General features: G+C 36.8%; 2 protein-coding genes and 1 long non-coding RNA gene across 4 annotated transcripts in view; 2 read left to right on the plus strand and 1 right to left on the minus strand.

Moving 5' to 3' along the window:
• LOC127835267 (dedicator of cytokinesis protein 9-like) overlaps positions 1-15,462 on the minus strand; it is a 176,169-nt gene extending 160,707 nt beyond the window's left edge. Inside the window, exon 1 of the mRNA XM_052361610.1 lies at positions 15,274-15,462. Coding sequence (XP_052217570.1) covers positions 15,274-15,372 — 99 coding nt within the window. The 5' untranslated portion in view covers positions 15,373-15,462. The remainder of the gene's footprint in view (positions 1-15,273) is intronic.
• LOC127835277 (uncharacterized) lies at positions 4,681-7,735 on the plus strand. Its single transcript, XR_008028439.1, has 3 exons — positions 4,681-4,925; positions 5,700-5,761; positions 7,447-7,735. It is a non-coding gene; the product is annotated as an uncharacterized LOC127835277 (long non-coding RNA).
• The window catches only part of LOC127835269 (integrator complex subunit 4-like), a 49,233-nt gene continuing 37,668 nt past the window's right edge, over positions 15,428-26,992 (plus strand). The window contains exons 1-9 of one of the 2 annotated variants that reach the window (XM_052361613.1): positions 15,428-15,537; positions 16,141-16,245; positions 17,025-17,229; positions 17,991-18,097; positions 19,790-20,011; positions 20,465-20,604; positions 22,300-22,420; positions 23,393-23,464; positions 23,767-23,941. In XM_052361613.1, coding sequence (XP_052217573.1) covers positions 15,484-15,537; positions 16,141-16,245; positions 17,025-17,229; positions 17,991-18,097; positions 19,790-20,011; positions 20,465-20,604; positions 22,300-22,420; positions 23,393-23,464; positions 23,767-23,941 — 1,201 coding nt within the window. In that variant the 5' untranslated portion in view covers positions 15,428-15,483. Of the gene's footprint in view, positions 15,538-16,140; positions 16,246-17,024; positions 17,230-17,256; positions 17,408-17,990; positions 18,098-19,789; positions 20,012-20,464; positions 20,605-22,299; positions 22,421-23,392; positions 23,465-23,766; positions 23,942-26,992 lie in introns of those variants that run through there. The other variant, XM_052361615.1, reaches the window with a different exon arrangement.

Below are 26,992 nucleotides of genomic sequence, written 5' to 3' on the forward strand. Positions count from 1 at the left end.
GAACACTGCATTATACTTGACATTGCATGCAATTAAGACGCTCACAGTAATTTTACAGGCTGATGTACATGTGTACATGTCCTGTCCTTCAATTTATTCTATTTAAGGAAATAATTTCATTTTGACTGAAGGTAATAGTTAAAGGGTTACAGAATAAAAGACACAAAAAAGATGTGTCTTTCTACTACATATTTTATAACCACAAAATTCCTATGTACCCAAGATACCACTGTCATTTTTGTATCTCTTAATTCAAGTGTTGAATAAATATTGACTGTAATTTTCAGAGGTGTAAAATATGAAGGAATTTTATCTTTGTGCTTATCTGAGGGTAACATCAGAATATCACTCTTAAATAAAAGTTGTTTAACGACAATAAAGTTTGATATGGGAATGGGCTTTGACACAGAATGATATTATTTGCTAGTAATTCCTACTTAAAACTGCGAAATATAAGAACAATAAAATGATGAAACAAGAAATGTGTTTGTCAGAAACATAATGCCCCCTACTGCGCCACTTTGATACATGTTTTTTTTACCTTTGACCTTGAAGGATAACCTTGACCTCTCAGCACTCAAAATGTGCATATCCATGAGATACACATGCATGCCAAATATCAAGTTGCTATGTGAAGGGACATAGAACTTATGAGCATTTTTCAAAACCTAAACGCCAAACCTAAACGCAAAGTGTGGCGGAAAGACGGACAGACGGATGGTCCGATCACTATATGCCCTCCTTCGGGGGCATAAAAAAGCAACAGCTATCAGAATGAAACACTTCACATACATCTACTACAAATACATATATTTTCTTCTAGACAGATTGAGGAACAGTCCTCAAAAAAGTGATTTAAATATGATAACATTGGTCAGGGCGCACCATGTGCTAAAATTGTTAATATAGGGCCAGTAAATGGTATCAAATATGGGGCCGGTAAATGGTATCAAATATGGGGCCGGTAAATGGTATCAAATATGGGGCCGGTAAATGGTATCAAATATAGGGCCGGTAAATGGTATCAAATATGGGGCCGGTAAATGGTATCAAATATAGGGCCGGTAAATGGTACCAAATATGGGGCCGGTAAATGGTATCAAATATGGGGCTGGTAAATGGTATCAAATATGGGGCCGGTAAATGGTATCAAATATGGGGCCGGTAAATGGTATCAAATATGGGGCCGGTAAATGGCCCCATTCCCAATTGAAAAAGGCATACATTTTGACCAATGGGACCTTAAGCAATTCCCAATTAAAGGTCCCATCCAGCTCTATAGTTATACAATATTAAATAATATATTGAAAACATGTTGATCATCAATGTTTACCGTATGTTTCCACGTATAGCGCGCTCCCGTGTATAGCGCGCAGGCTGTTTTTTTAAATGCAAAAATGGAGAAAAAAATATTAAAAGACAATAAAACTACCAAATTGGACCGAAAATGGCCGCCATTTTACAATTGCACAATCCAATAATCCGGGGCATTGGAAAGCTTAATTAAGCATTCAAAATAGGAAGCATCATTATGATTAGGAGCATGGGTTGCATAGCACTATACTTTTCTGAAAATTTTGTAATTTTCTAGCAAAAGATTAACAGTCCACGTGCATTTCGTGAAAAACGTGAGAAAATAAGAATTAGTGTACATCGTGTGATTTTTCCTCGGGGAAAGCATGGACATTAGTGTCTCAAATGTCAATTAGCGTCTTAACAAGTCGTGGCACATATTACTCAATAACCTCTGCCAATTACGAAGTGCAAAATGACCCCCTTTCACACCTACCGTTACCCGAAAAAAAAGATCTCGTTCGCACCTACCCTTGCCTGCACTCCGGACTGTCGACAACAATCCACATCGGAATTCATCAATAAAGAGGTGTAAAAACACAAACAAAGAAATGTCCGCAAGTTTATTCAAACAAATTTATTTTCGAACAAAACTTCTTCTACCGCATTCATATCGACCAGTAGCAACTTCTTGTTGTTTCGACAATGGCCCCTCAGTCTATACGATTATACTATACTTAAAATTAAACCGTGCATGTTTTTCACGTTTTTCTTTGATTAAAATATGCCGCAGTTAGTTAGCATAGTGTGTGAGTAAAACGATCAAATTAATTAATTATCACCTTTTCATTTCAATCGAAAATCAGCAGAAAGTTGTAACATCCAAGACATAGAACTAATTATTTAATTATCACTCTTTAATTTAGATTGATAGTCAGCTTGGACATAATTAATTTATTGTCGAGCTTATTTTCATTTTTAATCTTATAATACGACATTTGCCACCGGCCGCTATTTTGTTTGCAGACGACAATATTAACTGTGTATTCATAGCTCCACCCATATATATTCATTCAACAACCTCATTTCATGTGTAAGCGAGCTCAGTTTTGATTGGCCAGCTACCATGTGCACTTCAATAACAATAAGGTCAAGCGATGTCTCGATACAGGTGCAGACCGGGTTTCGTTCACTGTTCAAATTGCGAATACTTTCATTGAAACAAAGAGAAAAATATAGAAAACAAGTTTCTGGTTAAAATGGCCGCTGTTTTCAATGAAATTTTACGAGATTTTAGCATTTTCGCAAATCGGATTTTTCTTGAGCCAAAATCTCAATATTTTTGCAAATGGCTCAAGTGGCGAACGACAGCGCGAGTCCTGATTATAGGGTGGTAGTTTTTTGGAAAAAAAGATGGCTGCCATTTTTAATATTTACTATTACACAACATATTTTTTACCAATTTAGCAGCCAGGATAGCATTGTATCAATGTATAGCGCGCACCAGCTTTTTAATTTGAATTTTGGAGGTAAAACACTGCGCACTATACGTGGAAACCTACGGTAAGCATTTGTAAGCAAACATAACAACAACACTAATTTCCCAATGATAGTCAAAACACTGTTATTTTTCCCAATTCAAAGCGACCCAGCCCCATTCCCAAAATGGTGAAAACACACACAGAATAGGCTTCTTTTCTTCTAAACTGACACAATTTTACAGTGTCAGATACATAATACCTCGAAGATTCTGGCTTAACATAACAAAACTCAGCCTATATATATACTGCATGAATTAGAAATACATGTTAACAGCTAATAGGCAGGATCAGCAAATAGGGATGGTAATTGACAGCTAATAGGCATGGTCAGATTATAGGGAAGTTAATTGACAGCTAATAGACATGGTAAACTAATAGGGAAGGTAATTGTCAGCTAATATGCATGGTCCGCTAATAGGGAAGGTAATTGGCAGCTTATAGACATGGTCAGCTAATACTGAAGGTAGTTGGTAGCTTATAGACACGGTTAGCTAGGAGGGAAGGTAATTGTCATCTTATAGACTGGTCAGCTAATAGGGAAGGTGCTTGAAAGCTAATAGGCATGGTCAGCTAACAGGGAAGTCAATTATTAGCTAAAAGACATTGTCAGCTTATAGGGAAGAAAATTTGAAGCTAATAGACATGGTCAGCTAACAAGGAAGGCAATTGGCAGCTAATAGACATTGGCAGCTAATAGGGAAAGAAATTGACAGCTTATAGACATGGTCAGCTAGTAGGGAAGGTAATTGGCGGCTAATAAACATGGTCAGCTAATAGGGAAGGTAATTGACAGCTAATAGACATGCTCAGCTTATAGGGAAGGTAATTGACAGCTAATAGACATGGCCAGCTAATAGGGAAGGTAATTGACAGCTTATATACATGTTCAGCTAATAGGGAAGATAATTGGTAGCTTATAGACATGGTTAGCTAAGAGGGAAGGCAATTTTCATCTTAAAGACATGGTCAGCTAATAGGGATGGTGATTGGAAGCTAATAGGAATGGTCAGCTAACAGGGAAGGTAATTGTCAGCTAATAGGGAAGGGAATAGGAAGCTTATAGACATGGTCCAGGTTTTTTTCAGCACTGTCTGTGCCTCCGGAAAACGGAGGCACTCCCAAAGCAAACGGACCCGATTCTAAACCGAAATTATAAAAAAAATCCCCATTTCCAAAAAAAAGTTGTTTTTTTTTGTTTTTTTAAATGAAGTGTCTTATAACTTGTGTGACTAACCAGTGTTTGTTTTGGTAAAAAATGTCTGCTATAAGGTTTTGACTGTACAGTTCTTATCTCAGAGTGTAACTGTAACTGAAAAACAAAACTGCAGTACTTGAATAAACGTTGAACATGCCAAATATTGCATCTGTTTATATAAAGAAGACAAAATAACAAATAAAAACACATTTATTAGTTAAACCACTGAATTATTTAAGCATGATAAATTAAAAAAAAAATTCCCAAATGAGCAGTTTCATCGAAGCAAAAATTCCCAAAATGGCCAATTTTGTCGATAAAAAATTACTAATTTGGTCAGACTCCTTTTCCCAAAATAGACAGAAAAACCCCTGTGGTCAGCTAAAAGGGAAGGTAATTGACAGAATATACATGATCAACTAAAAGGGAAGGTAATTGGCAGCTTATAGACATGTCAACTAATGGGGAATGTAATTTGCAGCTTATATACATGGTCAACTAATAGGGAAGGTAATTGGCAGCTAAAAGACATGGTCAGTTCATAGGGAAGGTAATTGTCAGTTTATAGACACGGTCAGCTAATAGGGAAGGTAATATGCAGCTAATAGGCATGGTCAACTAATAGGGGAGGTAACTGGAAGCTAATATACAGGTTACAATACACTAAATACTTTTGGTGTTCAATGCTATACCCTCTAAAAACAAAATCTTCATTTATTTGAAGACACAATTCTCTGTACGGGCAATTGCCATGACTTTATTTTTGAATATTTCTGTGTTCATGTGGTAGGGAAAACATTGTTGTATACTACAAATTCCCTGTTTTGCTTTTAGGTTGGAGACTACATAAGACTTTGACAGTTGGCGGGAAACCATCATCAACTGGAGAGATGCCGGTAAAAAGATGGCCATAAAACAGTGACCGCTGATTCGCATTGAGTTCTTTCTTACATATTGGATGACCTATGTTTTTTATTGTTTAAATCATTGCGGCTTGGAATGCTCTTTAAGAAAAGGTATGGTTATGGTGGTGTCTACGCGCAAAAGTTTGACTTTATTTTTTGTTAAAGTTATTGCTTTTACATTGAATTTGTGCAGGAAATCTTTTGGTATGTTGTGACCTAAACTAACTTATGATAAAAATGAAATATCATCTGCAAGTGCAAAATATGACTGGGAAAGCAGATTTTTGGTCATTTCTTAGCAAAAGGGAAGAAAATAAGTGCATTAAATGCATGAATTCAGATTATTTGACCTGGAATAGTTGTTTTTCAAGTTGACCCCCCACCCTTATATAGTGGAATAAGGGCTAAATTGCTTTCCGACTTAAATTCAACCGCATATTGGTTGACCGTGTCGCGTTAATGTGTTACATGAAGTTAGAATTCAACGCCAGGGACTCCGTGATCGAGTAACGCAACTAAAGCTTTTGCGAAAAGCATGAACATTCAAACAGAGCCCCATTTCACCGACATGGAATGGCAGGCATTTTTACAGTATGGACAGTGCAGCAGATGATTAACTGAGCCAGCCTTCATATTTAGTACAATCATGAATTTAGCAAGCTTTATCACTTCATATTATTCATAAAAGTACACTTAAAATACATAAATGCATGTTTTTGTTTCATTTTTTTTATCTTTTTCTATTGGGTATTTTGACTTTTTTAGGTAGAGGAATGTCTGCGACTAAGTCAAGGGCTACTGGATAAGGGTTGTTGATGGCAAAACAGGTAATAATATCATTTGGTTATCATGTACACAAGCAAATAAGCATATGTATGATGCTTTAGGTGTGAAAGACTGTCATAATCAGGTTTGTGGTCACTCACACCCTTGCCGTCATGTTATTCTCCTCGCAGTTTGTATTGATAGTTCCGCGTCCTGACATGTAAAGCTCGTGCTTTGTTGGCAGCTGAAGTTGGCACTTAACAGGTTTATCCTTGTTCCTGAGCATGTATGCAGTACAGCTGAGTTGATATGCTACTTGTAACCCTACAATTAGCTTGTTTTCGGTATTGTTTTCTCACAATATGCTTATATTCATGGTTCCGGCTTAAAAGGGTGTCGCGCCTTACTTAAACATAGGATTGTTATAGCAAGTGTCCCCTTCATCATTTACCTTAGAGGGATTTTTTTGACAAAATTTGGCACTTTCAGCAACTGGTTTTGTTTTTTATTTGGTACATGCTTCTCTCATTCAGTGATTTAATGACAGTATTGTCCTTATTCGTTTTTCTTTGCATAGAAAGGTGACATGAATCATTGATATTTGTTGTGTTGAGAATTCTGCAGGAAGCTGTGTCCCCAAAAGAAGTACTAGAAACCCCTTTCAGGACACTACCTTGATCTGATCTGCCTTTTTACACCTGTTACTACATGGAACATCATTGCTAAGCTTATAATGCTTGCCTACATATGTGTATTTTGCTCAATTTAACTTTTCCTTCCAGCTTAACCCCCCCCCCCCCCCACAAATGAGCATTGTATTCTTTCGCTTGGTTACAAATTCCCATTTGGACCAGATTGCCACCATAAAAATAGCCTAAAGTACTTATATTTTGTTCAAAATATGAAAATTTGTATTGTCTTGAACCTCTAAATGAGAGCTGGCAATGCATATTGACCATCTGCTGCAGTTAAAAGGCACCCATGACATTATATGCTAGAATATTTCATTGGCGGCTGGTAAATAAATGGGCACCGATCGACAAGGCGCTTTCAAGATTTTACACTTTTATTGGTGTGAAATAACAAGTTATTGGAAGCTTATTGATTTCTACACTTCAAAGTATCTTTGATCTCTCATTTTGACTAATTAGTTTATTGTCTTGGATGAAATTGGATTGTTTTTGCTTTGAAATTGGCATTTTTGGGATGATTAAAAAAAAACACACACAAAAAAGACATTATCAAAATTGCTTAGAGTGAAAATATCTAACAAATTCATTCTTTCCCCACCACACATTAGCCCAACTTGCATGTCTATTTGGTTTGTTTTGGTATTGTATTGCAGATATTGAACACAACAGCTTTAAATCTTAAAGGGGCAGTTAAGCTTTAACAGGCCTAATATCGCCTTCTTCGGACTGAAAACACCCGCGTGTGAAAATATGATACAGAATGGCCAAATGGACAGCTAATCCAGCCAAACTTAATATATTGGTGCAATATGGATGGGAAGATAATAATATAAAACAAAAACACATTTCAGTCAAAATAAATTTCTCTTATAGGTTACAATACACTAAATACTTTTGGTGTTCAATGCTATACCCTCTAAAAACAAAATCTTCATTTATTTGAAGACACAATTCTCTGTACGGGCAATTGCCATGACTTTATTTTTGAATATTTCTGTGTTCATGTGGTAGGGAAAACATTGTTGTATACTACAAATTCCCTGTTTTGCTTTTAGGTTGGAGACTACATAAGACTTTGACAGTTGGCGGGAAACCATCATCAACTGGAGAGATGCCGGTAAAAAGATGGCCATAAAACAGTGACCGCTGATTCGCATTGAGTTCTTTCTTACATATTGGATGACCTATGTTTTTAATTGTTTAAATCATTGCGGCTTGGAATGCTCTTTAAGAAAAGGTATGGTTATGGGGGTGTCTACGCGCAAAAGTTTGACTTTATTTTTTGTTAAAGTTATTGCTTTTACATTGAATTTGTGCAGGAAATCTTTTGGTATGTTGTGACCTACATGGTCAGCTAATAGGGAAGATAAATCTTTAGCTAATAGGAATGGTCAACTAATAGGGAAGGTAATTGGCAGCTAATAGACATGGTCAGCAAATAGAGAAGGTAATTGGCAGCTTATAGACATGGCCAGTTTAAAGGGAAGGTAATTGGCACCTAATAGACATGGTCAGCTAATAGGGAAGGCAATTGACAGCTAATAGACATTGTCAACTAATAGGGAAGGTAATTGTCAGCTAATATGCATGGCCAGCTAATAGGGAAGGTAATTGACAGCTAATATACTTGTTCAGCTAATAGGGAAGGTAATTAGTAGCTTATAGACACGGTTAGCTAAGAGGGAAGGTAATTGTAATCTTACAGACATGGTCAGCTAATAGGGAAGGTGATTGGAAACTAATAGGCATGGTCAGCTAACAGGGAAGGTAATTGTCAGCTTATAGACATTATCAGCTACATGTAATAGGGAGGGATATTGGAAGCTTATAGACATGGTCTGGTAACAAGGAAGGTAATTGACAGTATATATACATGGTCAACAAATAGGGAAGGTAATTGTCAGCTAATATGCATGGTCATCTAATAGGGAAGGTAATCTGCAGCTAATAGGAATGGTCAACTAATAGGGCAGGTAATTGGCAGCTTATAGACATGGTCAGCTAATAGAGAAGGTAATTGGCAGCTTATAGACATGGCCAGTTTAAAGGGAAGGTAATTGGCAGCTAATAGACATGGTCAGCTAATAGGGAAGGTAATTGACAGCTAATAGACATTGTCAACTAATAGGGAAGGTAATTGTCAGCTAATATGCATGGCCAGCTAATAGGGAAGGTAATTGGCAGCTAATATACATGTTCAGCTAATAGGGAAGGTTATTAGTAGCTTATAGACACGGTTAGCTATGAGGGAAGGTAATTGACCAGTCGCCAACTCCGCCCACATTTTGTCGATCAGCCAATCAGATATCGATTTTTCACACACCCCTCAGCAACGCTTATCTGGCCGCCATTTTGTCCGACAAACAAAGCGCGTTGTACATATGGAATGGACGTAATTTTTAAGAGTTTACACAGATTTTATATCAAATGCATGATCATTACTGTTCGATCATTATTCAAAATTGTAGGTGCTAATTACATACTTTATAAAAGGTTATTATTTTATCTTTATTTCTTGAACATATGAACGAGTAATGAGAAAACAAACACAATAAATAGTTTAACCACACCAGGTGTGTGTTCTATAAAACGTGTTATACCGTTCCATGCACAATATTATTAAGCAGTTTGGGCAACATAATATAATTGCCACACGTGCTTATTAATCTCAGCGTAATTGTCGATGATTAATAAATGACAGTATGTTGTGTGGATCTCAGAATAAAGGAACATTAAGGCATTGTAAGGTACTGTACACAAGAAAAGAAAACTATTTAGTTACTTAAATGATTTCCAATTATATATTTATTTTCTGTGGATCATAAACAAGGGAATTCATTATAAATTGTTAACTTAAATATTGTTTTAACTAAAGTAAACAACAAAAAGGTGATTTCAACGCGGCTAAGCCAGCTTAAAGCGACTTCAAGTGTAAAATGTACGGCTTATAATACAACAACAACATTTCTATTACAATGCATAATATGCTAAATGTATTCAGTTCGAATGTTCGTGAACAGCACCGTAATACCAACATTTCATTTTTTGATAGTGAAATGAAACAGGTTCGCATTAAACATAAATGAAATAAAATGCATATTAGACTATCTGTTAATGAAACCACGAAATTTGGCCTGTATTAAATTATGGTTACAATCAAAATTTAATTTATATCTAAATACAAAAAATCGGTGTCTTTTTAAAAATAACACAATAAAACAAAGATCTAAACATTTTTAATAAACAAAAAACCCATCATGATATTATATATGAATAGCCACCAGGTTCACTGTCAGACGGTTGAATACACGTTCAAAATCAATATGAAATAAATGCTCATTTTTACAACGGATTTTTCATCAACTCCCTATATAATATGTACAAGAAACGTTTCTGATAGTCAGTCTGCCGTTAACTCATTTATTTTGATTACGCCATTTCTCTCTGAAGTTTTTATGATTGTATTAACGTTTTACAAAGCAGTTTAGTTTAGTGTGCAGCTTTAATAATTTATATTATAGAAAAGAGCATAATACAGCATTACAAATATAGAATTTCCCTCACATAATCCGCTATAATTGTGATCTGCTTGTCGGAGTTTTGTAATCACTAGACCACGTGACTATGTGGGCGGAGCGATCGATAATTTGGCGACTGGTCAATTGTAATCTTATATACATGGTCAGCTTATAGGGAAGGTGATTGGAAACTAATAGGCATGGTCAGCTAACAGGGAAGGTAATTGTCAGCTTATAGACATTATCAGCTAATAGGGAAGGGCATTGGAAGCTTATAGACATGGTCTGCCAATAGGGAAGGTTATTGTCAGCTAATATGCATGGTCATCTAAAAGGGAAGGTAATTGGCTGCTAATAGACATGGTCAGCTAATTGGAAAGGTAAGTGGCAGCTTATAGACACAGTTAACTAAGAGGGAATGTAATTGTCATCTTATAGACATGGTCAGCTAATAGGGAAGGCGATTGGAAGCTAATAGGCATGGTCAGCTAACAGAGAAGTTAATTGTCAGCTAATAGACGTTGTCAGCTAATAGGGAAGAGAATTGGAAGCTAATAGACATGGTCAGCTAATAGGGAAGGTAATTGGCAGTTAATAGACATTATCAGCTAATAGGAAAGAGAAATGGAAGCTAATAGGCATAGTCAGCTAACAAGGAAGGCAATTGGCAGCTAATAGACATTATCAGCTAGTAGGGAAAGAAATGGACAGCTTATAGACATGGTCAGCTAAAAGGGAAGGTAATTGGCAGCTAATAGACATGATCAGCTAATAGGAAGGTAATTGATAGCTAATAGACATGGTCAGCTAATAGGGAAGGTAATTGTCACCTAATATGCATGGCCAGCTAATAGGGAAGGTAATTGGTATCTTATAGACACAGTTAGCTAAGAGGTATGGTAATTGTTATTTTATAGACAACGGGCCCTCGTTTGGCCGTTTATGGGGCCAAAATTTGGCCCCATTTCCCCTTAAAATAGTATACTTTTTTCCCCTATTTAACCGAATTTTTTTTTACTTTTATATGTATAAAAGTCATGCTATTAACCTTTGATTAAATGTATATTAATGTAAATTACATTAAAATATAGCAATTTTTTAGTGTTGAATGGTTGGTGAAAAGATCTTCTAAAATTCCCCTTTTCGCCCAAAACGACGCAAAATTCCCCCCTCTAAGAGCCCCGGCCCCAATCCCCCAAAGTGTAGCAAGGGCCCTGCAGACATGGTCAGCTAATGGGGAAGGTGACTGGAAGCTAATAGGCATGGTCAGCTAATAGGGAAGGTAATTTGCAGCTAAAAGACATGGTCAGCTATGGGGAAGGTAATTTGCAGCTAATAGACATGGCCTGCCAATAGGGAAGGTAATTTGCAGCTAATAGACATGGCCTGCCAATAGGGAAGGTAATTTGCAGCTAATAGACATGGCCCGCTAATAAGGAAAGTAATTTGCACCTAAAGACATGGCCCGCTAATAGGGAAGGTAATTGGAAGCTTATAGGCATGGTCAACTAACAAGGAAGATAATTGGAAGCTAATAGACATGATCAGCTAACAGGTAAGGTAATTGGCAGCTAATAGACATGGTAAGCTAACAGGGAAGGCAATTGGCAGCTTGAAGGCATGGTCAACTAATAGGGAAGGTAATTGGCAGCTTATAGACATGGTCAACTAATAAAGACTGTACTTGGGAGCTAATAGGCATGGTGTGTAGGCTCTGATTTGGTGATTGTGAAAAGTATTTGTAAAAGAAAGATTCAAGACATTTTACTATGAATCTAAATTTCATGATATTGCTTGTTTGTCAAACAACATTCTGTATACAAATATAAACTTTCAGGAATTTTCGCAATGATATCAAATCTGTTGCTATGCTCAATGTGTTTTACAAAAAGTATGCAACTTCTGTCATTTACAGGGTAGCGTTCGACACTAACGGGAGTCCGAGACTCGTTAAAATGAGACTCTAACTCCTTGTTTTTGCGTCAGAGGAGTCCGTCGGACAGTTGATTTCCTTATTTGTTTCGCAAGATCAGAATGTCTGAACTTATGTGGATCCGAAAAATGTGCCACATATCATTCTGCTTGAACACATGGACAAAAACAAAAAAATCCGAAATTATTTATTTTGGTTCCCTGTCTCTGTTTGTGCGTGTAGTAAAAGGGGAACATGCCAACTATGAAACGATCGTGGACGTTTTTTTCCACTGATATTTTTGCTGTAGTAAACTAGCTTCGCCAAACAGTTTCTCATTACTTTAAAAATCATCACAATACCCGATTTTTTTTACACATTATACTATGTATGGCTCCGGGGCATGAAGATCGGACTGGCTGTGAATCATTTGAGTGTGAATGACCCGTGTCACTATCAATTGATGAGTTCAGTGGTTTATTACAGTTTGTAGGCATTGTCACACCAACTACACTAATCGGTTTCTACCGTGTACTCCTCAACGATAAAATCATGGCAAATTACTTAAGAGACTGAAGATGGCAACAGGGTGTTATCCTCGCGGAAATTGTGTTTGCATGCAAACTATTGTCTAAACATGTTTTCATGGTGTAAAAACCCAATGATGAAATCAAAATAAAAGTAAAATTATATTGCGTTTCCTAATTACCACGTTCTTGGAAATATTATGAATAAAATATATAAAGCAATGAGAAATATAGGGTTGTTGCATCCTTACCATGTGATTTATTAACTATGACACTAACAAAACAGAAGGCTCCAAGAATGTTTTTTTAACCCTAATGTCAAGGTTAAACAAGCTATCATAATGCATAATAGAAAATAGTATTTGTTGAAATCTTACAATAATTAAGAAAATTATTAACTTATTATTATAATAAATATTACTGGAATGCGTTAAATATTTTGCAATGTGATATAAAAATATTGAACAGCAGTCACTTACAACTTTGATCGAAAATCAAACTTACATTAAAAATTTTACATTTCATGGATTCCAGGCCTTCTCCTCTCCATTTTGGGAGAACACCACACTGGAATTTTGGGAATTTCATGTTGTAGAAAACCCCATTTTGTGAAAAAATAATCGCAAAAATGGCTCAATGGGGAAAAATATATTTTCTATGAAATATTTTGTTACCAGTTGCGATTCCCAGCAACCCGAAGGGTTAATAGCTGGGAGTTGGATTAGTGCAACTACTCCAGATGTAAGTGGTTCGAGCTCAGTTGAGGGTTACATTTTTTCTTTCTTTAATTTTATTCTTATTTTCTACTGGAGCTTATTAGATCAAATGTTTACATTCACCAATGTAAAGCATTTAATGACAAACTTAAAAACATGCTCAAATCTGTGAAAAGGTCCCTAAAAACGCTTGAAACTTGGTAACAGGAGGATACGTACAGTCGATAGGTGTATAGCTGATTTTAGTGAGTAACGGATAGGTTAAACGTTTTTTGCCAAATGCTTTTATTTATGTTAATATTTATAGTTTTCTATAAATTGAATACAAAAAGCCTATCATTGTTAAGTCGATTCATGTTTGTGTTGACGTGTGTCAATTTTTACAACTGTTTCTTTTTTCGAAAGCAAAACAAGGTCACGTTATGTACGCACCGTTTTTGTGACGACAGGAAAAGTGCAGACGAATGGTTTCTTGAATTTTACAGAATTTGTTTGGTAAACATAATGTTCATTGATGTAATATTTTAGAATAATGTGTCCTTTACAAAAGTAAGAATGCTCAGAAACCAAATTGATGCCCATATAAAATAAGCATGATAGCTGCAACTCGGGATTTAGTGAATAACGGACATGTGGTGAGCCATATTCAGGAATGAGGGGATTGTCTCAAAATAAAAATAAACTCAATTGAAGTTGTCCAATACACATGAGGTTAGCGTGTGGCTATGATATTAATTAGTGAAAACATCATTTTTAATGAAAAATAATCAAATTATAACGAAAATTCAATTTCTCTGAAAACATATTTTCACTATCTAATCTATATATTAAACAAGGTATTCAACTCAAAATGACCCGAATATAGGGTGCATCGCTTTGAACAGCCATTACTTTATCAATTGTGCAGCGATTTCCATGAACTTGGTCTTATTAAACTTAGAAATGAATTTCCTTTATGGAAATGTACATATATTGCAATTATTTTTTACAAATGCTGTGTCAAATTTCAAGAAATAACACGATACACATGTAATCTGATAAAGCCTTAGCGATCCGGTAATGGCTGAATCAGTGTACCATGAAATTCGCGCTGTAAACAAATAATGTCTATCTAGGTTTAATGGTTTAATTACTGAATGCATGGTGTTTACGTTGAAATGAGACTCGAAGTTCTTAGCTATCCGTTATACATATACATAGTATAAATGTTGTTGTTAATTGGTCTAATTATTTGAGGAATGTGTCACTTGTGAAGAAGGACCCATTAGGTTTGGGATGTTTACTCAAAAAACATGACATTTCACACCTGGCATAGGTGAGGAATTTAGAGCTGTTGAGTACCAGACAGTGTCATTAGTCTTTATTAGAGATACTGTAACCATTGCATAAGGTTCATTTGAATTAAGCTTTTTCATTTTATTTTTGCTTTTTTATTTATTTTTTATTCATAAATAAAACAATTTATGAATGTGAACAACATTTCAATTATAATTCTAATTAAGATTTTTTTTTAATTTTGTACATGTAATTAAGATTGCTACATTTTTATATTTAACATATAATTTAGCATTATTTTACTTAGTAAGAACTGAGTAACTAAGTTACTGAGTTTTATTTAACTTTTTTTTTTGGTTCTTAACATTACATTATGAATTGCAATAACAAAATAGATATAACATATAATTGATTATTCAGCAATATTTTACTTAGTAAGAACTGAGTAACTAAGTTAATCAGCTTTATTGAACTTTTTTTCCAAATTGTCAAAACTTTTCTGAAAGTGATAGCAAGAAATAAATGATTCAGTACAATGAATTGCAATGTTATAGTAGACAATATATGATTAACTCAAATTTGACACGATCAAAACTTATTAATGCCCAATCACACTGCTATGAATGAATGGACAACACCTTCATAATATATAGGTGGTACATAAAGTCTCAAAGTGGTTCATAAAGGGACTGGTACATAAAGGGAATGCTACTTAAGGGGTCACACCCTTATACACCAATCGACTGTGTATCAACCAACAAAACTTATACGAGTGATGCTAAAGTAAGGATTTTAGGGAAGCAGCGAGGCTTCCAGAAGTTTTCACGCACTTTATTTTAATACATATACGACAAAGATGACAAGTATTCATGCATGACAGCTGATGATTAATAACATTGGGGTGGGAAAAATAAGAACTTTCAACATATTTTACCTGTAAAGATGAAGCTTTCATCTGCTGGGCGACATGCTCTCTAATTTTGGCAGCATCACCTCGTCTGTGAAGTGCCTGCGTAAATTTCCTTTCTTCCATGAGTGTACTTTATCACAAAACTGCGAGTAAGTGTTCATGAAGAGACGAGGAAGTCATAACAATTCGCCATGTTTATTCTAAGGGAGATTACTCTAACATCGTTGTTCTGAAATGGCTGCTCTGCTGAAGAAAAGAGCTTTGGCCGAGTACAGCCAAGTTATACAGGTAATTTAGTGTTTTTATCAGGTGCATGTTACATTAATTTACTTTTTAGATGACTGGTCTGTGTTGTCGTTGCGTTCAAGGTAATAAGATGACGAATTTAGTAAGGGTACGAAACGTATCATGTTTTCTTCGAATACCTTCGTACCCATGTGCGAATGAGCATTAACAGGAAACACTTAAAATAACACGTTATCTCATTCTTTATGCTACTTGAAGAAAGAGAATTTCAGAATATTTAATATTTTAAGTCAATATAATTGGTCCATGGTTGATAAGACTTTCGCCGTGGTGTAATTGATATGGTGTCCGCCTAGCGACCGGGAGGTCACGGGTTCGATCCCCGCTGTGGGAGCGTTCTTTCGATCTCCCATATAGACACCAAGTACTGGTTCTAGGCCCAGGAAACGGACTCGAGAGCATTTCAAATAAGTAGGAATTACTTTCTATGCAATCGAGCTAAAATAAATAGGTTTAAACTAAGACTTTCCAGCAAATTCAGAAAAAAATATCAAAAGAATCATTAAATTCAGTGCATTCACGTCAAATGTCTCCTGTATCAGACTGCATTAAGTCTGCAATGTTTTGTGATGTGTATCATTCAAGGAAGAAGCACCAAAGCCTGTTAAGAAACTGCGATTGACTCAGAAACCGTCCGAACCAGATGTCCAGCTTAATCTGCAAGGCCTGTCATCGCAAGATGCCCTACAGGTATGTGCCATACTGAAACATTTGCCTAAAATTCAGTTAAAAGAGGATATTTATTGAATTTAGTGGAATATCGCTTTTTAACCTGGTTTTCCGAAGGAAAAAACTGGTTATAAGATTGGCGAATGTCGGCGGGCGGGCGGAACAAGCTTGTACGGGCCATAACTTTGTCGTTCATTGTGAGATATTAATATCATTTGGCACATTTGTTCACCATCATTAGACGGTATGTCACGCGAAAGAATAACGTCAATATCTCCAAGGTCAAGGTCACACTTTGAGTTCAAAGGTAAAAAATGGCCATAAATGAGCTTGTCCGGGCCATAACTATGTCATTCATTGTGAGATTTTAAAATCATTTGGCACATTTGTTCACCATCATTGGACAATGTGTCGCACAATTTTTTTTCGTGGATATCTCCAAGGTCAAGATCGGAACGACTATAAATAGATTGATTTTGGAACAAGGGGGGTAACTTTGAACAATCAGTAACAATGCACATTTTGAGTTGGTCTCCCTTTATCAGACTTTTTTTTCAAATTGAAATGAAGGTCGCCACAAGTATAAATAGATTGAATCTTACACAAGGGAGGTAACAATGCACATTTTGAATTGTCTCCCTTTATCAGACTTTTTTCAAATTGAAAACCAAGTTTTGTGAAAAAAATTTCTTTTGTAATAATATTTCATGAGTGGCGCTTCCACAAGTTTGTTGGTTGATTTATTTGTTTGCTTTTGAGAGCAGTTGATGGAACATACAATTTGTTTGTCTGTTTGCTAGGCCTTGTTGAGATTTGAGTGCAGTTTGCCGGTCAGTGTGGTCTCTCTGGGGCCGATCATTCAAGACCTGCTGGAACACTATGGCAGAGAGAAGGAGGCCTTGGTGCGGGCAAAGATCGCCATGCTGCTTGGAAAGTTGGTGAAAAGTCCCGGTATAAGTGGAGAAAACCTAGCAGATGAGCTTATTGCACTGCTGGCAAAAGAAGGTATTATAAAATCAGATGCCATCTGGGAAAACAGGGCTTGATGCATGTGTAAAAGTATCATCCCAGATTAGTCTGTGAAGTCCTGCATAGGCATATCTGGGACACTGTCTACCTAGACTTTCAAGGACACATTCCACAGAAGTGCAAAGTCGTGTCCCTGCTAAGCCTTTTCATTAAGGTATTTTAAATAACTTTTGAGAGAACATAACTTTATGATGATAGTGATTCATAATTTTCTCTTACTTACTTTCAAATAAATAAACAGTATGGAAATTGCAACGATTTTTTTCCTGCTTTTTAAAGTACCAGAAAACAGCACTTTCCCAATGAGAAAAAAAACTAATTTCCCAATTGCTGTGAAAAATATTGCCAATTGAAGGTTACTTACCCAACACACTTTTTTTATTATACATAACACATTTATTTAATTACCCTATGCAGCTTTATTGCTTTAACCTAAGTAAATATTAAGTAAATATTATATTTACAACTTGACAACACTAAATTATCAATTTTAAAGTATTTGGGAGCAAAATCTCAAATACACCAATTTCCCAATATGAATACTTAATGACGTCAATTTTCCCAATTTCAGGTTTTATGTAACATTTTTCCAAATTTGGCTGGTACCAGTACGTTTCTCAACTACGAAAAAAAATCGCTGAACTCTCATTACATGTCTCAGTTAATGTTGTTTTATACCCCTATTATTGACATGTAGATATTTTTACTAATCGTCCAATTGTTCCTCACCCTTATAGACTCTCAGAAGGCGCGATGTCAGCTGATAGCAGCCTTGTCTGTGATTGGTCAGGCGTCCCCGCTGAACCGACCTCTACATCAGCTGTTAGTTGGTATTGCAAAGCAGGTAAATAACACCGCAAAATTAGCCTAAAACTGTTTACCCATAGAAATACAACATTACAGTTGTATTGATAACACCGGGACATGCATTAATTTTGTATTGAGGCCCGACAGACAAGTAAAATGTTGCTGGATTTTATGGACAGGTAGCAAACATCTCAATTCATCAAGGAATAAGTATGGCGCTGTAGACATTACATGTGTATTGATAACACCAGACATGCATTAACCTTGTATTTAGCACCGACGGACAAGTTAAAGGTTGTTGGATTTTATGGACAGGTAGCAAACATCTTAATTCATCCAGGAATAAGTATGGCAGTATAGAAATTTCTCTAGCAAATCAATAAAATGAATTATTTGTAGGGCCCATTGGGAGTCCAAATAGTCCCTTCATCACCTGTCTGGAGAGAAAATATTCACACTTGGGCAATTAACAGGATAAGCTTTTGGGACCATCTTTAGCGTGCAGACTTCAGTTGGCAGTTAACTTTTCATTCAAACCTTGTGACCTTACCAACTGGACAGATTTTAAAGAAACTTCACAGGAATGACCTTAGGGTGACCATTGAAGTTGTTTGAATTGTTCTGCATATGTAGGTCATCAGAGCAAAAATAGGTTTGTACAATTAAATAGTTAAAAAATCGCTGAAACCACAAAAATCAGGGGTGTAATATTTAGTGTATATATCTTGTCATCTAGTGGTGCTCTATTAAGCTTGTTTAAATTTTGCCCCTAGGGTCAGATCTTGTCACATAAGTTATAGAGACTTATAAAGTAAATAACTAAACAAATCTAAGTAACTTAAAGAACATTTTCCAGTGCTTTGATGTTTGGTTTGCTTCATGAAGTAGAGGTCCTGTTCAAAGGTTTGTTCAAATCATGCTCTTAAGATCAAAACACCCAAAGGGTCACATGATTTATACAGACTTACTTAGTACATGGTATTAAAATCTTCCCTGAAACCGCAATGGTCAGTTGTTTAGTATTTGATTTGTAGCATCCTAAGTTTGTGGAAAACAAATAAAAAAATGGCCCATTTACACATGTGAATTATACAAAGCCATCTTAGCCTTCTTGTTAGAATCTCCTCCTCCCTTATTTTATTGAATGCTGACATGATACGATAACCAACTACAATTACATGTATCTTACAGATAAAATTAGGATGATTGATTGTGTTTACAATAAGTGATGTTAAATACATCCGGATACAGCTGATTTATTCTCTTACATTCTTATATTTGTAGCACACCAGAGCACGAATTGCTCAAATTGAGCTATTCAGATATCCCTATATCCCACTGTAAATTTGTCATTGAATCAATGTTAAAACAACTGTCCCCAAATGAGAACCATGAGAAGACATTGCATGTATCACCTGTCTCAATACCTCTGATAACCTCAAGGTCACACTTAAAGGTCTGAAGTTAAATATGGCCATAAATAGCTTGTGCTTGACATACACATAGTTATGTTATTAAAGTGGGAAGTCGGGCATCCGTGCTCAATGGACGCATTTCATTATTCATTTAGGTCTATCCTATTGTTCTATAAATAAGTTGGTACATTCTATCAGGTCAAGTCCTAAACTTGGCGTTGGTGAAATCAGGTGAGCGCTTATGGCCCAGTATGGCTCTCTCTTTTATGAATTTGAAGATCTAGATTTGTTTAGAGCTTTTCTTTTGTATTTAGAACCTTAGAAGTGATTACCATGCCATTAGAAGCAGCTGCTTACACCTGATTGGCTGCCTGGCGTCACATGATCACACTGCCAAGCCCCTGATTGGTTCCATGGAGTCAGCTGACCCACCAGACAAGGGGGAGCACTCTGCAGTGATTGATTCACAGAAGTTGCTGGAGAGTTATCTACAGGACCAGGACCCCAGGGTCAGATCAAGTGCCTTTGAGGCCCTGGTGAGAAATCATTTACTTCTACTATAAGCTAATTATTATTCAAGGGACAGATATTTTCATTGATCTCATAGCGTTTATCAATCCATGAATTTGAAACAAACACGTCAGGAAATGACTGACACAAGCTCATTGTTTTTTTTTCAAAAATTAGAATACCGCACATTGACTTATAAAAAAAGCCATAAAAAAGCACGAAATTATTGCTTCAATATTGCTCTTTTTACAAATACAAAGACACTGTGCAAGTTTGCCAAGAATTGGATGAAAATTATGGACTTTATTACATAAAAAAACTGTTACAAGGAATCAAATTTACTGTGTTCAGTTACAAGGAATCAAACCTGCAAACTTTTAGTTACAAGGAATAAAACCTTACGTAACCATTTTGCTACAATTTGATATAATTGTAAATGTTCATGAATGTTGAAGAGCCATTGAACCTGATGTTTGCAGCTTCACCTGCATGAGAGAGGTACCAGTCTCAATGAGAGCCTGTACCAGTCAGCCTGCGTGGCCCTCACAGACGACTATGAGGGGGTGAGGACGGCCGCTGTTCACATGGTGTGGGTACTGGCGCACATGTACCCTGAGCGGTATGTATTGTAAAAAACAGGGTTTAATGTATGTGTGTAAAGTGTTGCACGAGATCAGCCTGTGCAGTCCGCAGAGGCTAATCAGGGACAACACTTTACATCAAGACTGGATTTTTCTTAAGAAGACACTTTCTTTAAACAAAATTCCACATAAAGGGGAGAGTGTCGTTCCTGATTAGCCTATGCAGACTGCACAGGCTAATATGGGATGATGCTAAAAGCACATGCAATAAGCTTATCTTTCCCATTTGTTCAAATACTGTTAAATTATTTATATTCGTCTGCATGAAGTAAAGTGGTTTAAAAAAGGCTTTTTAGTGGACATGGAGGGGTCGAGAACGGCTGCTGTACACATGGTCTGGGTACTGGCCCACATGTACCTTGAGCGGTAAGGGCACACTCAGTGTTGGAAATACTGTACCATGTTTGTGTTTGTTGACTACTCTGTAACTACCATATAACGCGGATGACGGGGTCCAAGTCACAAGACAGCGTTATAAACAGATTCCTGTCATAAATTCTTAGCATTCATAAATTATTGCCAGGTTCTTACGTTGTGTTGTCATTTGCCAATACATGCATAATTATTTTTGAATTTATACAATCTGGCATTTTTTGTTTGATCTTCAAGTTGTGGATTTTTTTAATGATGTCTGATATAACCTTTGGACTTGAATGTTCTTTGAATATTTGATTTTATGATTGAGAGGACGCAAGAAAATTAGCGTCCAACAAATATATTGGTTACATATTATACAGAATGAATTTCAATTCGAGTGCATGTGGTCTTTGTACTGTACACACAGGGGCTTCTTGGGGTTGATTTAATAGTTCATATTCCCAATTTCATTTTTTTTCTCAAATACAGTCCAAACTTGTCCAATGGATTGTTTAGTTTAAACCTATTTATTTTAGCTCTATTGCATAGAAAGCCTCAGGCTTATTTGAAATGCTCTCCAGTCCGTTTCCTGGTTCTAGAACCAGTACTTGGTGTCTATGTGGGAAATCTATGGAACTCTCCCACAGTGGGTATCGAATCCGTGACCTCCCGATCGCTGGGGGGGGGGGAACCATAGCCACTACACCACTGCAATCTATAATGGTTTGCTTGCATATTTGATGTTAAGTTATAGAGATACTAATTCTTGACCTTGTTGTTTTTCCCCCCAGCTGTGTGCCGGTGCCAGGCTCAGTAGTAGAGATACTCAGTTTTAACCTTGTTGTTTTTCCCCCCAGTTGTGTGCCGGTGCCAGGCTCAGTAGTAGAGATACTCAGTCTTCACCTTCTTGTTTTTCCCCCCAGCTGTGTGCCAGTGCCAAGCTCAGTAGTAGAGAAACTCAGTCTTGACCTTGTTGTTTTTCCCCCTAGCTGTGTGCCGGTGCCAAGCTCAGAAGTAGAGAAACTCAGTCTAGACCTTGTTGTTTCCCCCAGCTGTGTGCCCGTGCCAGGCTCAGTAGTAGAGATACTCAATCTTGACCTTGTTGTTTTTCCCCCCAGCTGTTTGCCGGTACCAGGCTCAGTAGAAGAGATACTCAGTCTTGACCTTGTTGTTTTTCCCTTCAGCTGTGTGCCGGTGCCAGGCTCATTAGTAAAGATACTCAGTCTAGACCTTGTTGTTTTGCCCCTCAGCTGTGTGCCAGTGTCAGGTTCAGTAATAGAGATACTCAGTCTAGATCTTGTTGTTTTTCACCTCAGCTGTGTGCCAGTGCCTGGGTCAGATGAGCAGTTAAGGTTGGTGGACGACGGCTTTGTGAAGATCTGTAACATGATCAACGACATCTCTGTAAACGTGAGAACCAAGGCAGCAAGCTCGCTGGTATGTGGTGTTGTTAATGATCCTGCAGTGTTTTGTTTGGCCCAATTGGGAAAAGTACCAGTACCAGCACTATTGGGAAAAAATACGTGCAAAACCCCTGACATTGGGGAAAATTTTGTGGTGAAGTCCTCACATTGGGAAATTGGTGTATTTTATTTTTTGCTCCCAAAAACTTAAAAACTGAATACTTAGTGTTGTCAAGTTGTCAATATTATATTTACTAAGGTTCAAGCCATAGAGATGCATAGGCAAAGTAACTAAATGTTTTATTGATTAAAATTTTTTTTAAACAAAATTGAAACCTTCAATTGGGAATTTTTTGGACAGCAATTGGGGAATTTATAGTTTTTTTCCCATTTGGCAAAGTGCCGTTTTCTGGTACTTTATGAATAAGGAAAAAAATCGCTGTCCTGTATGCTTCAAACTTAAGTGCAAAACATGTACAACCTATGAGACCATAAATGATAACTACTTAAACTTGATGTTGCTTTACAATTATATGTCATGCACTAAATCATGCATGGTTGAAATAATTGTAATAAATTTTACTGTAATTTGCCTTTTTTTGGTATTTAAATGTGAATTCTATGACTAATATTTAAATGATTCAATTATAAAAGTATGTTTGTCAAATGTTTCTGTGAACAAAACCATTTTATCTGTGTTTCAGTATTATAGGATAGGGTTTGTGTATATTTGTTTATTAATTAAAAATAAATGAGCCCCTTCATGCATATATGGGTCTTAACAAAATGGGGCCTACGCAATAGTGCAGTCTGGTCAGTAGCTATGCTGTCCACTATAAAGTCACACAAGGTTTAGTGGTTTTATTAAAGGGCACAGTAGATCCTTACAATACTGCGTAGATGCGCAGGTTGGTCTTCAGTTACGCTAACTGACAGCATGTGGCATAAGATCCATTTTTGCATGATGTGGGTGGTAGTGCTCAGTTGCTAAATTAATCTATTACAGGGTTCACTTCACTTGGTGAGCCCGAAATTCTTGGAGCAAACTTTGGACAAGAAACTCATGTCAAACATGAGGGTGAGTGTAACTGCATTTTGATTTTACATTAAAACTGCTTTACTTTCTCTTCTAAAATGATGCACAGAAAATGTGTGCACTCGTATTTTGAAGTTAACAAATTATACAATTGTGAGCTATTTTCTGGCCTGTACAGGCTAATCAGGTACAAAACATTCTTCCTAGACTGAATTGTTTATTTAAAAGTTACTTCCTTTGAACAAAAAATTCCATTAAAGCGGAAACTGTTGTCCCTGGTTAGCTTGTGAAGTTGCATTAAGCCAAGTTTTCGCAGAACGAGGCTCACATTTTTCTCTCTGCAGAGGAAGCGTACTGCTGCCGAACGTGCACGGGACCACTACACATCTGGGGTGTGGTCATCCGGGAAGAAGTGGGCAGATGACGCCCCCAAGGAGGAACTCGACCCTGACAGCATCAATGTGATGAGTATAGGGGCGTGTGGGGCCTTCGTTCATGGCCTGGAGGACGAGTTCTCAGGTGGGAGCAGTGGTTTTTAATCTTGAGAAATTCCTCTTAGTGTATTATTCCCCAATTAATTGCTTTTGAAGTCAAAAAGTGGAGCCAAAAATGACAAGGGGCAGTTTTTCAAAATTATTTAAAAACATATTCCCCTTATTAATATGACCACAAAGCTCAAGGTTGTTAAGTTTATTTTTATTTTATTTTTAAATAATTGCCTTTTAATTCTTACATATCTGCATATGGGCAAAAAAAAGCAGATTTTAGATAAGCTAGATTCTCAATTTTATCATCACTAAACTTATTTTTTATGCGACAATTATACCACAGATTAATTCATCCTCTACAATCAATGTAGTCCTTGTTAAATGGGCATATATTGCGACAATTTGCTCTCTTGATATTAATACTGTCTTTATTATTAATACAGTTGAAACCCAATGGCTTGAACTCTCTTGGCTCGAATTACCGGTTTGCTCGAACTCTCCTCGAAGCACAGATTTTTTATTGCTATATATTCATATAAATTTTCACAGTCCTGGTCACAATTTTCACATGTCTTTTATTAGTTTGGCTCGAACTGGCTTCGGGTTGCATAAACTGTTAATCGATAAGGAGCGCTTTATTATACCCCCACAAACGAAGTTTAGGGGGGTATATAGGAGTGAACTTGTCTGTCGGTCGGTCAGTCTGTCCGTCTGTCTGTCGGTCCGTATTAAGTGTCTGCTCTCTAATTCAAGTAGTTTTCATCCGATCTTCACCAAACTTGGTCAGAAGTTGTATCTACATGATGTCTAGGCCAAGTTCGAACATGGGCCTTGCCGGGTCAAAAACTAGGTCACGGGGTCTCTTAGTGCGTTTAAAACATTCAGCATGTTGTTTGCTCCTTAATTCAAGTAGTTTTCATCCGATCTTCACCAAACTTGGTCAGAAGTTGTATCTAGATGATCTTAAGGCCAAGTTCGAACATGGGCCTTGCCGGCTCAAAAATTAGGTAACGGGGTCTTTTAGTGCGTTTTTAGCTCACCTGATTGCTCAGGTGAGCTTTTGTGACCGGTCTTTGTCCGTCATATGTCTGTCCATCCGGCACTTTTGTGTCCGGAGCAATATCTTGGAAGTGCTTTGGCGGATTTCATTGAAACTTGGTATGAGTATATATATGGATAAGAAGATGATGCACGCCAAATGGCATTGAACACCATCTGTTAATAATGGAGTTATGGCCCTTTGTATCTTGAAAAAAATGCTTTTTACTATAGTCACTTTTGTGTCTGGAGCCATATCTTGGAAGTGCTTTGGCGGATTTCATTGAAACGTGGTATAAGTGTACATATGGATAATACGATGATGCACGCCAAATGGCATTGTACACCATCTGTTAATAACGAAATTATGGCCCTTTGTATCTTGAAAAAATGCTTTTTACTATAGGTACTTTCGTGTCCGGAGCCATATCTTGGAAGTGCTTTGGCGGATTTCATTGAAACCTTGTATGAGTATATATATGGATAAGACAATGATGCACGCATAATGGCATTGTACACCATCTGTTAATAACGGGGTTATGGACTTTGTATCTTGAAAAAATGCTTTTTACTATAGGCACTTTTGTGTCCGGAGCCTTATCTTGGAAGTGCTTTGGCGGATTTCATTGAAACTTGGTATGACTATATATATATGGATAAGACGATGATGCACGCCAAATTGTATTGTACACCATCGGTTAATAACGGAGTTATGGCCCTTTGTATCTTGAAAAAATGCTTTTTACTATAGGCACTTTGGTGTCCGGAGCCATATCTTGGAAGTTCTTTGGCGGATTTCATTGAAACTTGGTATGACTATATATATATGAATAAGACGATGATGCACGCCAAATGGCATTGTACACCATCTGTTAATAACGGAGTTATGGCCCTTTGTATCTTGAATAAATGCTTTTTACTACAGGCACTTTTGTGTCCGGAGCCATATCTTGGAAGTGCTTTGGCGGATTTCATTGAAACTTGGTATAAGTGTATATATGGATAAGACGATGATGCCTGCCAAATGGAATTGTACACCATCTGTTAATAACGGAATTATGGCCCTTTGTATCTTGAAAAAATGCTCTTTACTATAGGTACTTTCGTGTCCGGAGCCATATCTTGGAAGTGCTTTGGCGGATTTCATTGAAACCTTGTATGAGTATATATATGGATAAGACAATGATGCAAGCCAAATGGCATTGTACACCATCTGTTAATAACGGGATTATGGACTTTGTATCTTGAAAAAATGCTTTTTACTATAGGTACTTTGGTGTCCGGAGCCATATCTTGGAAGTGCTTTGGCGGATTTCATTGAAACTTGATATGACTATATATATATGGATAAGACGATGATGCAGGCCAAATGGTATTGTACACCATCGGTTAATAACAGAGTTATGGCCCTTTGTATCTTGAAAAAATGCTTTTTACTATAGGCACTTTGGTGTCCAGAGCCATATCTTGGAAGTGCTTTGGCGGATTTCATTGAAACTTGGTATGACTATATATATATATGGATAAGACGATGATGCACGCCAAATGGCTTGTACACCATCTGTTAATAACGGAGTTATGGCCCTTTGTATCTTGAATAAATGCTTTTTACTATAGGCACTTTTGTGTCCGGAGCAATATCCTGGAAGTGCTTTGGCGGATTTCATTGAAACTTGGTATGAGTATATAATGGATAAGACGATGATGCACGCCAAATGGCATTGTACACCATCTGTTAATAACGGAGTTATGACCCTTTGTATCTTGAATAAATGCTTTTTACTATAGGCACTTTTGTGTCCGGAGCCATATCTTGGAAGTGCTTTGGCGGATTTCATTGAAACTTGGTATGAGTATATAATGGATAAGACAATGATGCACGCCAAATGGCATTGTACACCATCTGTTAATAACAGAGTAATGGCCCTTTGTTTTGTAGTATGTTCATCCGTCCGAATTGCACCCATCCTTAAACAAAAGATACGTTGCGGGGGATATCAATTCTACGAATTTGCTTGTTAATTAAATATTGGGGAAACATAAT

Source organism: Dreissena polymorpha, chromosome 6 (assembly GCF_020536995.1).
Source record: "Dreissena polymorpha isolate Duluth1 chromosome 6, UMN_Dpol_1.0, whole genome shotgun sequence".
NCBI classification, from domain to species: Eukaryota; Metazoa; Mollusca; class Bivalvia; order Myida; family Dreissenidae; genus Dreissena; species Dreissena polymorpha.